Source organism: Hippocampus zosterae, chromosome 9 (assembly GCF_025434085.1).
Source record: "Hippocampus zosterae strain Florida chromosome 9, ASM2543408v3, whole genome shotgun sequence".
NCBI classification, from domain to species: domain Eukaryota; kingdom Metazoa; phylum Chordata; class Actinopteri; order Syngnathiformes; family Syngnathidae; genus Hippocampus; species Hippocampus zosterae.
The window spans coordinates 19967949-19980556 of record NC_067459.1 but is presented as its reverse complement, the minus strand read 5'-3'; the positions used below and the strand labels follow the sequence as shown (position 1 = coordinate 19980556).

At 43.1% G+C, this 12608-nt stretch overlaps 1 protein-coding gene across 6 annotated transcripts in view; it reads right to left on the bottom strand.

Moving 5' to 3' along the window:
• Nucleotides 1-12608, bottom strand: part of LOC127607446 (plexin-A1-like) — a 158018-nt gene that overhangs the window by 111381 nt on the left and 34029 nt on the right. For all 6 annotated transcript variants that reach the window (XM_052075757.1, XM_052075761.1, XM_052075760.1 and 3 more), the window contains exon 3: nucleotides 5067-5249. In XM_052075757.1, the coding sequence (XP_051931717.1) occupies nucleotides 5067-5249 (183 nt within the window). The remainder of the gene's footprint in view (nucleotides 1-5066; nucleotides 5250-12608) is intronic.

Genomic DNA, 12608 nt, shown 5'->3' with positions numbered 1-12608 from the left:
AAATGGCGTGTCATTTCCTGATCTAAAACAAAGTCAGGAGGGGGGCATTTTCATCGTAATTTGCCCTTTTTCTCCAAAACTAAACAATGATCATCCTTCAGCAGTGGCGATTCCATCATTTTGGCTAGGGCTTGTCAACTGTATTAAGAAGTGTTGTGATTTACAACTCCTGTTGGCATAAAAATAAATAAATGGAAAAAGGTGACTCCTTTGTGCAATCATTATCTGGAGATGCAAATATAAAAACACACAGAGAGGAATTCCTGAGTCCATCTATGAATAATATATGCTCTGGTGCGGTATGCGCTGCAGCAGCAGAACTGCACCCCCACTGCGTGCCCCTTGGTTAGCCTTTATATAGCGCGCTTTAGAGTAGATAGCCAGCTCGTGACTTCATGTGATTGAGCTGATTTGATTCAAGATTGGATGCCAAGAGAGAACTCTTGTGTGAGTGCGAGTGAGAGAGACTGAGATAAAGAAGGAAGGAAAAAAAAAAGATTGCAACAGAAAGAGACGGCGACAGAGCGAGAGACATACTGTCCACGCTTGACTTGTCACACTTGCATTATGGCTTAACTGGGCTGTATCTAATAAGAAAATGCCATTAAGAGTCGGTGCCGTCAAGAGGAAAAAGAAATGACACATTTTGCCGTTAATTTGGGAACATCCTGATAAGATTGGATGACTGATGGCGCTGTGGGAAGGAGTTAAATTAACTGGAAAAAGATGTACTTAAGCAAAGTGTAAATTATCTGTTTTGTCTTGAGCAGTCAGTCTGAGCTCTATCTGATCCCTTTTCATCGTTCTCCGCATTTCCCGGCGCTTTCATCCGTTCCGTGCGCGAGCGTATGTGTGCGACCACATGCAGTTGTGTGAACTAATGACCGAGGGCTAACAAACGCCTACACAAAGCCAACCTCTGTGCAGCTGCCCGGGTCAAACAACTCGTGGTTCAGTGGCTCAAGCCAAAAGATGACACATGCACACCCACGCACACATGGGAGTCAACCTCTTCACAGGCCTTTCCATTTGAAATCATGATTTAAAGGGAAAGTCAAGTCAAAAAGGGTCTTTGCGAAAATATGTTCTGCGCGGCCCTACGAGTCTCAACGCGGGATTCTGATTCATATCACGGAGAGCTTGATTCTTCGTCTCTTTCTTTCATTTATAACTACAACAACAAGGCATATGTAGGAAAAGTTGATACCATTTTCCTACTGTCCATGTTTTTTTATGTCAACTGTTCCAGCTGCGGCAGTTGTGAAAGCGCTATATAAATTAAGATGTATGTATGTATGTCAGGAGGCGGCCATCTTGTCACTTGCTGACGACTGAAAATGATATCAAGTACCTACGGGCTTGTGAAAGTCACATGACCAAACCCAGAAAGCAGTTCAGCCGTGATTGGTCGTAACGCCCCCCTGAGATGGCTGAAAACAGATGGATGTTGCCGTTTAATTCATACTCCACAAACTTCAGACTAGTGGAACACATTGCCAAGAAGATTTTTGATTTGACTTCCCCTTTAAGCAATTCACCAAACACCAAACATAGCATAACATTGCCGTATTAGAATAAAGTAGTGTATTGCGTAATGGGCAAAATTGACTGCAGCCTCCTATTAGTATTAGCTTCCACTGTGCATTTAACATCGCTTAGATTTTGTTGGCTGGGCGTCGAGCTATAAACAACACAAATCCACGTGAAGAAACTCAACACACACCAGGGAGATTGACAGGTCAGCACAACGTGGCAGTACAACATCGGTCAATTAGACCATGTTACAAAGGTGACAGCAGTGGCCCCGGCGGGACACAGCAATTTGCTTCACACCGCAATATACGCAAGCAATGTGAAACACTTTGAAGTTAACATTAAATTACAAGTGCTTACCATGTACTGAAATTTGACAGGATGTCAGATGCATTTCTGGCCGTCATAGGAGCCCGTCTCTTTCCTTTTCGTGCATTCACGAGAGGAAAACAAGATTGTTTTGTTACAACAGACCAAGGGAAAAAAAATATTGAGCTTTTCAACAGGGCATAGATTGTTGGCTGAAAGCTATTTTTTTCCATCTCGACTTTTCTTCACTTATGTTCAGGTTGGATGCGCAGAGAGGAACCTCAGCACCGACCCAACTGAGCTTGGCGCAACCACTAGGAGCACATAGTGGGCAATGGGATCACCCACCACCTGGCTGACTGGCCACATACGAACAGCAGATGGCTCACATTGAACGCCCCCTCACCACCATCAAATAAATGAGCATAGTTAAGCAAGCTAAAATGCAGGGGAACCTCGAGAGTCCAACAAAATCCTTGGCGCTGGTTGACCTAAGTTTGTTTCCAACAGGAACCAGTGAAAATACAATAAAAAGCCAGTAAGCAATATATTTAACTGGCGTCAGGAACAAGAAAAAAGAAAGCTTGATGACATAACAAATAAGGTGATTAGCATTGAAAACGGGCCTTTTCAAAAAAGGAAAACTATGGTAGACATGGTCCAGACACAAAACAAAAAGAAACACTTTTTCTCAGCAAAACTACAAGAAAAAAAAGAGCCTGACTGCAAATTTAGCGAGTTCCACTTCAACCAGAAGAATCCCAAATATGCAGAGTTGATCCACTGCGGATCCCTGAACTTGACTCGAAGGTCTCGCATGACGTCGTGCATGAGAGTGGATTTTCGGAAGAAATGCTCTTCGATTTACCTAGTCCATGCATTAACCTCCGAAATTTTATAAAGGATGCTTCCTACAGAAAAATGTCTGTAAAATTCACATTCTATGACCTCCGCATTGACTTGAGATTCAACTCAGTCTTGAATAAAGGACCCAAAAGTGACACTCAACTCAAAGTCCAAGGATCATATTTATCGTTTTCTGTATTGAATTAACTTTAAGTATTTCAAGTGGAATGAATCATTATTGTTATTTTGAGAACTTAAGTGGCCCTAATAACAAAATAAAAGACGGCAGCTACGTAGCAATGAGTCCTTTGCCAAGCCAGACATGGCACGATCTGCGACGAAGACGCTTATGTGAGCTCGGATGCTGACAGATGAGCAGACCTGCTGACCAAAATCGGGCCAAATCGAGCAGTTCCAGATAATGAAGCAGCCAAATGAAATGGAGATTTTTAATCCGAAATATTAAATGCGGCGTATGGCTGGCCCACCACTGTGTCCTTGACCACGGCAGAATCCGGATGACCGCTGGAATTAGTTAATCACACCAGTGGACACCAACTTCATCACTCCCATCCCTCATCTATTTGCTCGCTTTCTCTCTTTCTACAAGCCAAATGAGAAAAGCTATCACAGGTGAAATTTTATATATATATAATTTTTTTTTATAAAAATGGGAAAATACATCCACGGATACAACTGTATGTTTTTTTTCCCCCTCCTCCCTGCATTGTGAAGGTAATTGCTTTCCATCAATCACTTCCTGCCCTTTCTCTAAAACTGTGACTGTACTGAACACCAGAAAAATGCCCTCTTCCAAGTCTATTCATTCATCCATTTTACAGATATTCTTGCCCCCCGCCACCTCCTTTCGAGAAGCCTTCAGGCGTGGCTATATAAACACGCAGTGTTCTCCGGGGAAAAGCATAAAGAACAGGGACCGCCTATGTGTTTTCTGCATGCACCCCCACAAAACTGTCGGCAGCAAAAAAATAAATAAAATTAAATTAAATTGGGAAAAAAACCCCCACGGCACTATTTTAATGATGCGATCATTCGAATATGACATCGAAACGCAAACTGCAGAACCAATGCGAACATTTGGTCTTCAATTGATTAAATGTTCGCTCTTGAATATTTTAATGGGGCCTGACAGGCTGGATGAATGTTCCAAACTCCTGCTTTGGGAACCATCGTCTTATTGAACAAAAATTATACTGTCTGGCGGGGGTCTGTGCTACAATGGAGGTCTTTTGACATTACGCATGTCGAGACTGAATCGACAGCGCTTCTGCCGGTGGCAACTAAGTCGTCATCAATCAATTACACAACCTGGATAGATTTACTTTATTTTTTATTTTTTTGGTCTAGCTCTACTTTCATAAAGAGAATATAAAGTTCGAGCTCAATTATCTCTTGTTTGTTTTACTTTCATTCTTCATAAAGTCTCAACTCCGAGGAATCAATATGAGGGGATTGTCGCGTGAATGCGGGTGTACATCTGAAAACACACTTTTCTTATCAAAGTGATGTATACACACACACACACTCACACACACCTATCAAGCAGAGACGCACAATCGCATTGAAGGAGGCCGCAACAATAGCCAAGTGAAGACAGTGAATAGCTGTCATTTTGACAAATGTGCCACACTAAATCACAGTCCTACATGCATTGTTCTCCTCCCCTCCGTCCGTCCCGAACACCACATGGCAAATGCCGACATGCACAGTGTGAGTGGCAAGCGCTATGTGCATATGCAAATACGCATTCAAAAAGTCCTCCCACAAACCAGGTTGCATAATATATTCATGATATTTAATTGTTGACAGGTCTTGAGCGGGGCAGAGGGAGACTGGCGTAAATTCGAACGGGTAACCATGACTCCCAAGAGTGCGGTCACTCGCAAGGCGAGCCCAGAAGCACGCATACACCAAGTCACTTCTCTCATTTTTTTTTTCTGTCATCCTCTTTAATTGATCGCAGAGCTGACGAAAGCGAAGAGCCTTTATAGCTTCCCTGCCAATGGAGAGATTGAAAGCGAGCTCTTCAAATTAGAGGCAAGCCAGAATGTGGTAACAGTTAACATTTTACATCTGGCGTGACTTACATGACAATCAATAAGGGCAAAGCCACAGACTTGCTGCAAATGGCTCGTTAAAATAACGGGCTTCAAATCGGCCCTGAAATGTCATGAGGAAAAATTGGTCTGGCTGCATTAAATCTTTGCATTCAAGTGTGTGATGGTGGGGGAGGGGCCTTTGTGCAAGAAGAGATCACAAATCGGGCGTGAAATTTTCTTAAATCATAAATCCAGAATCAGGAAGTGATTATTGTTCTATATCAGTTTGATCAAGAGTCAACGTAATATCATCCTTACCTTTTTCAGTTTGCCATTGCGCGTGCCGACAAACGCAACGGTGTTTCCGCGGTAGTCGTATGCCGCCACCGAGGTCATGCCATCTTCTTTGTCGAGGAAGAGAGGGATGCCCTCGATGGTGCTGGTTCCGCCCAGAGGCTGGTTGAAGTCCTGGCCACAGAAGTTGTCGTCAATCTGCAAAGGCTGCGAAAAGAAAACAATGGCAATCAATTCATTGTATGTCGTCTTCAGGATTTACAAAGAATTGCCCTGTGGGTAAAGGAAACTTTGTATTGAGAGGTACACGGCGTTCTAACGTCCTTACAATCGGGTAAGAAACCCGTTAAGGACCACGACTATGGCCTTTTACGCAGTCTGTAAAAGGCGGCATTCTTGAATTTTGACTTTTGTCAATGCTCCATATGAACAGGCCAATTATGGAAGGTGGGGGCACTTTAATAACCAGCCGATCAACCTTAGTAGTATCGCAAGAGCTGTAATCAGGACTGCTGTGTTAAATTTGCAAGTATACTCCAAGTTGGGCTGTGGAAATAGTCTATTTTATTTATTCATTCAGTCATTCATCTTCCGTACCGCTTGATCCTCACTAGGGTCGCGGGGGGTGCTGGAGCCCATCCCAGCCGTCTCCGGGCAGTAGGCGGGGGACACCCTGAATCGGTTGCCAGCCAATCACAGGGCACACATAGACGAACAACCATCCACGCTCACACTCACACCTAGGGACAATTTAGAGTGTTCAATCAGCCTGCCATGCATATTTTTGGAATGTGGGAGGAAACCGGAGTACCCGGAGAAAACCCACGCAGGCCCGGGGAGAACATGCAAACTCCACACAGGGAGGCCGGAGCTGGAATCGAACCCGGTACCTCTGCACTGTGAAGCCGACGTGCTAACCACTGGACTACCGGGCCGCCCTTCTATTTTATTTATTTATTTTTTTTTACTTCCTGTGTGGGTTTTCTCCGGGTACTCCAGTTTCCTCCCATTTTCCAAAAAATGTGTGGCAGGCTGATTGAACACTCCAAAACTGGTCCCTGGGTGTGATTGTGAGCGGAAAATGGATGGATGGATGAATAAGATGCTACAGATCGGTTTTCACAAAGCCCTCAGAATCCCATTCAAATGTATTGTATTACACCTTGCTTTCTACAACTTTGACAATTTGCCTCCAATAGCCCACACTTGAGAGCAACAAGGCTTAAAAAAAAAACCCTTATTTTTTTCCTACTACAGAAAACGTAGTAGAGCAGAACAGGCTGAGGGTGCATCATGCCACTTAAACTATCAACTTTCCGTGCTGCTCCTACATCTTAAGTGGCCCATTCAAAAGTGGCCTATTCAGAACCACCGCTCGTTTCCAGACAGACCCCTATCGTGCTGAAGCTTATTGTGAAGCGCTCAGACATGCTGGTGACCATGTGACAATATCTGGAGCATTCCAATGTCATGGAGAGACGATCACCCCGGGCACTCCGCTGACCCATATGACGCCTTAAACCGTCACCGCACACAGTCACATGATGGGTGCTTTTCAACAAAAAGCTCATTTCGACATTTTGCTCGTTCTCATCCTTGCAACAGAAAAAAAAAAAACACAAATAGCATGGGGGTTCGGCGGTTTTATTTGTATTTTTTTCAAATAGCGATATACACAACAAAAGTCCAAGCACTCTTGGGTCGCTGATAAACACTCGTCTCAATTTAAAATAGAAAGTGGTGTCCAGGCGCCACGCTTGGGGATTCTGTTTAGATCGGCGCAGTGTAAACGTAGCCACCGTTGAGGAAATGCCGTCTTTGCCGTTCCGGCATGACTGGGGCAAAGTGTAGCAAGCAAAATCCATTGAAGCATGTTTGAAGAGTTTGCCGACACATGCCCATGTTATGAATAAGCGGACTGAAGTTATTTTGTCAGACGCCATGCTTGATTGATGAACCGATAAGCTGAAGGGGCATCCGTGTGTGTATTAATGAAAGTCTCCAGAGGACGGTCGAAAGAACACACCCTTCGCTTATGCATGCATACACTTGGGGAGTGTGTAAATGACAGTGTAATCCACTGTCTTATCACTACACATCATCTGATTGATCCGCGCAGGAGAAAAGATAACACCCCCCCCCCACCCTCACCCTTTCAATCTGACTAAATAGCCTGCAGCAGAAGTGCACATCAATCAATCCATCGTTCTTCTATTTTTTTTTTAAATCTCTCTTTTTTTTCTTTCCAGTTGCTGAGCGAACTTGCCCATCTCCTTCATCTGCATAACTCTTTTCAGCGCTTATTGCCCAAATTTGCATCAATCATTCATCCACTTTGGAGTCAAAATGCAAGTGTGTGTGCGTGTGGCAAAGTCAATTGTCTTCTAAAGTCAGCAGCGAGCTTGATCTCTGTCCCGGGGTGTGAAGGAATTCAAGACTGTTTAACGGATATTTATGGCTGTGTGTTCAAGTAAATGGGACACACGCCCTGCTTTCTCAAACAACTTTCTGTTGTGGCCACGAATGGCAAGGGGTGGGGCGGGGGGGGCTACTCTTTCTTCTGAAAACAGGCAATGGAGAGACGAAACACACGCAATGTCATCTAATATGAATCCTCGCACAAAACTGGACAACAATGCAAACTGTTTCGCCGGAGCTAGCTGCGAGTTACATCTTTGTGCGCCCACGCATTTTAACAAGCCAGGAACCGAATTTCGATCATCAGCGTATGACATGCGCAGGTTTTAAATCATATCGCTTTGGGCAAGCAGTCATTCATTCCCCTCCCCTCTGAGTTTACAAACAACTCCTCAAACATTCATAATGGTGCAACACACACAAGCACGCACCCATGACGTCACGGCCTCAGGGAAAACGTTCAAAAAGGTTCATCCATTTTCGACGGAGCAGACTAAATGTTGGAAATGCTGTATAGAGAATCCCCTGGAGTCCATAAGGGCTTAGCATACACAAAACACACGTTCAGGAGCCAGTATACACAGTGGTCCGCGGGGCACCCAAGGGTCAACGACCTACAACATTCCTTGCACAGCTACGAAAGACGAAATATAACGCGGCGCAAAAACTGCCACGTTAATTTAAGACGACTTGAATTTGATGGTCATTTTTCTTTTGAATATGAAAACAGTTTTGAAACACAGACAACTGGCAAATCTAGATTAAAAGCGGGGTGTCCAGACAGATAGAAATCGTACCCTCGGTGGTCTCTTCTTGACGGGGGAGCATATTTACGGTTCTGCTGTGTTTTCAAGGACGCACAACAAGCAGCGGGGATGAAAGAGTTAAACCAACAACCTGCCGCTGAGTTTAACAGAGGGGTTTTACAAACAAAGGAAAGGAATATTCCATGTGTGCATTGGAGTGTGCATTACAGTTAACTGCGGCTTTGCATAGTTGTGGGTTTTCTCGTATAGCGGCCAAGAAGATTCATTATTCATCTCGCATCTCTTTTGGATGAGTCCTCACAATACAAGGTACACTATAACCTAGATTGTTCTTTTAGTAGTTGTTGGTTTTGTTTTTTTAATCACCCACTCATTCCATGTAAAGACTGAGCTGCTGCAGAGCTTTTACTCACATCTAAACTCCAACGTAAATTTCAGCTTCACAGATGCCATGTCCGTTTTTCACACACCTTGCGGTCCCAATATTCTCAAAACAGCAGTAGCAGATATCACGGGAAAGTTATTTGATGAAAATGTTTTAGCAGCTTTTGAAACAGAACGCTCTACGCTGTAGCACTTTCCTTGAAAGTGTATTTGTAAATTCGAAATGGAATTTTTGTTCCTACCAAATCGGCCCTTATATATACCACAATCAAATTTCTGGTGTTTTTTGAAAAATATAAAATATAAAACACACTGTGATTATTCAATTCAATGATGATTATCTGCGATTCTTAGTTTTGCTATTCTGTGTTTTGAGAAGGCTACCAGCGCTGATACAGTCGTACCCAGCATGCCACAGGAGTATCTCTTATTTGCGATCGCCCACCTCGTTATTTATTCATTTTCATTAACCAGATTAAATTTTGCACCAAATTTGTTACATATGGCAACAATATATTACAATACAATGCAATACATGCCGATTCATGTAGCGCTTTCACAACAGCGGCAGCTGTAACAAAGCACTTAACATAACAGTTCACGATTGACTTCGCTGTATAGTTGGTCAGCCTGCCACTAGGTGGCGGCGGTGCGGCATACGATTGAAAAGTGAAAGCTTTTTTTGCCCATTAAATCAAGCTGTACTGGACGTATTAATTGTGTGCGGTTTGCAGCAACGTCACCAGATAACAAATGACGATAACACCATTGTAGAAAAAGTGACACAATCAATTTTCTCGATCGTCTTCGCAATATACGGTATATCGTCCTATTGACCAGCTCTAGTCCCTACTGCCATTTTTTTGTGTGTGTGTGTTTTTTTTATATGTAGCTGTTTGCTATTTATACTACACACCAATGAAAAGCCATTCCAACGGCATGAAACCTGCGTGCTCACGCAAATCAACACGCAATTAAAATTGGCTGATTACCAATGCACACAGGCCACTCCGTGCCAAAAAAAGAGCTTGCTATTTCTTTCACATTTCATGTTAGTAAAATAAATGTGAGAAAACATTACTCCGACCTCAAGTGAACTTTACCAATAGTCAGCTCCTTGAAAAGAAACAACAGGCTACTTGTGTACGTGATGTGGATGACCAATGCTGGTGAGAAGAAAAAACATGCTAGCCAAAAAAAAACATTCGTTCTTCCCGTAAAAAAAAGTGTTGTGACATGTTACTAACTTAGACCCTTCCTTAAATACAGCTAAAATTGCAGGGAAAATATTTGTTTCAATCAAGAAATAAAAAAAGGAGGCAAATGTTAGTGTCTCTATGTGTGAGACAGCAACAAATAAAAATAATCACAATAATTAGAAATCACACCCAGGCCACACCCAACTCAGGCCACTGTCTCAACGACCATCATAAAATACATCCATGGAGCATGATAATTGTCGATAAAGTTATGGAGACATATCCTTCTCCTGTGAGAATGCATTGTGCGAGCCAAAAGTCTGAAAGGAAATGAATTATCTGGTAACAAACGTACGGGCAATTCCTTTGCAGCTTCTCACATTGTTTTCCTATCAGATGATAAAAGTTTTCACAGTAGAATACACATACACACAAACACAGAGCATTCGTCTCAGTAGGGAGACGCAGGTGCCTTCACCTGAGCGTGCGTAGCCGAGTGAAGAATTGTGGGTGAGGCCACCTCATAAATTACCCAGAAATCTCAGCGGGGGCCATGAACTTTGAGAGAAATTGCTAGAGTTGTTTCAAGAGGTGCTGCGTTTTTGTCTGGTTGTGCGCGCGTGTGTGCGTGTGTGTATGCAGTACAAAAACCACTCCCAATGATTTATTGCAGAGGAACAAGCCTGCATCTAATGGTAGGGAGCTACATATTCATAATGTAACTTTGAATTTCCCTGTGCGCAAATCAGTTTAGATCACCGACATGTTGAACGCCAATGTGAACCTTTATTGCCGTTTTTTTGATGGAAAACTGATTGACTGATTAAAGATCTTAAATTACAAGTGTGACAAGTTGCTTGCTATGCGCCTCATATTTCGGTATCTTCCATATTCAAATGACTGGTTGTTTGTTTTAAAGGAGGGAGTGAGGGAAGCAGAAAGGAGTGAAATGAGGCTTTTTTTCTTAAATCTTTTTTTAAGTTTGAAAACTCCAAACGCCTCCTTGAGCAGGCTTATCATTAAATTAAAATGTGTAATTGCGTGTACACAGACAGCTGGGTCTCTGGAGTGCCTGCTCACAAAGACTAGGTCAGTATATTGAAACATTGATCTTTTTCAACAACTCTACTTGGCATTGTTCGAACTAAGTGACAATAAAGACGTTGAAAAATCCGCACGTGAAAGAGAGAAAAGGTCACAATTGCTTGCCCTTCAATTGGTTACTTTGTAATGGTTGCCTTCACAGTTCTCGCTACCAAGGTGACACACATCGATATGTCCCATCCCAGTCATCTGTCAATCGACTGCATTCTAAGATCCCTTTGGAGGCTGCTTTTGTTATGTCGCAAAGTTTGTCCGCTGACATCAATGCCTGTTTGACACCAAAGTTTGGTCCGGGGCACAAAACGGTTATGTTTGCACAGAGTCTCCGGCTACCAGCGGAAAATGTTGTAGGCCATCTAATTGGGTGACAAGCAGGCATGCACATTTCTTGGGAAATGACACTTTGATTCACGAATGCTAACCGCTGGCATTCTGTGACCACAATGGTAAAACCCAAAGATGGGCTAAACATTAGCATTGAGCGGTGCGATGATACAGCCCTTTAAGCAATGGCTATTTCAAAACAAATGGTGGATCAGCACATGTAGACAGACAATATCACAAAACTCAGAGGCATATATTCTTTATCCTCTGTGAAAATGAATACATTGTTGCAACTTGTCGAGTCGTTTGAGACAGTAACGGTGATTTTTGTTGTTGTTTGTTGTTGGTAGGGCGGCCAGAATGGATTACTGGCATTTCTGTTCATTTCAATCAGAAAAGATTTGACATCTAAGTGTTTTTAGTTGCGAGGGTGATCACAGAATAAAAGAAACTCGTATCTAAAGGCACCACCATATTTAACAAAAAATAATCTCTCACATATGCAAAGGCTACAAAAATGAACTGAGAGTGTAAGTAGTTTGAAAACAGTTGAATGTCAGCGCTGCAGGCACATTGTCTGGCCCACATTTTCTAATTACTCTTGATAATGATGTAAGCAACACACCACCCACACACCGCAGATCAATACACAATTACATTGACAATTAGTATCATTAGAGTGGAGTGAGGGAAGGGGATTTGTTGAGCTAAATTCTCCACAGAGAGACCGACTGAAAGGTCAAACAACATGAAGAACAGAGCTGCATGCGCACACGAGCCGCATGATGTCTCTTCCAAAAGCCTTTCTAATGCCCCCTCCCCACCCTCCCCGAATAACGAGATGACAACAAGGCTCGAGTCCAGAGCGGCTTTGGCATTGTTGGCTCACGGGTAGGCTCTTTCGCACTCATTCACACACCCGTGCACATAGACAGGAAAGTCAGTCGGTCGTGGGGGGGGAATCCACATTGTGCAAATATTAACCTGAAAGGTGACCCAATAGTGGCAGTAACATAAACGGCCACCTGCACAATCAGTGTTCTCCTAGCTCACCTCATTTAGACTTCCAATTAACTCTCCTCATCAGCTCGGGCTCAATTAATCAAGGCAAATTACTTAAACACTTTTGCCGCACATATTCCACCAAAATAGGGTTGTGTATTACACGGTCCGCAAGTGAGTTACACCCATTAAATGATATTCATCATGATGGATTCATTAAGGTTAAAAAGGGGGCAGTGGGGCAGTGGGGCGGGGGGTCTACAGAGTCAATTCTCCTTTGCTTGGTCTGGAACAACATTAGGAATGTTTTGTGCTTACTCAATGTGGACTGATGAGATCTAATCAGGGTAAGAAAAAAAGGTTCCAGT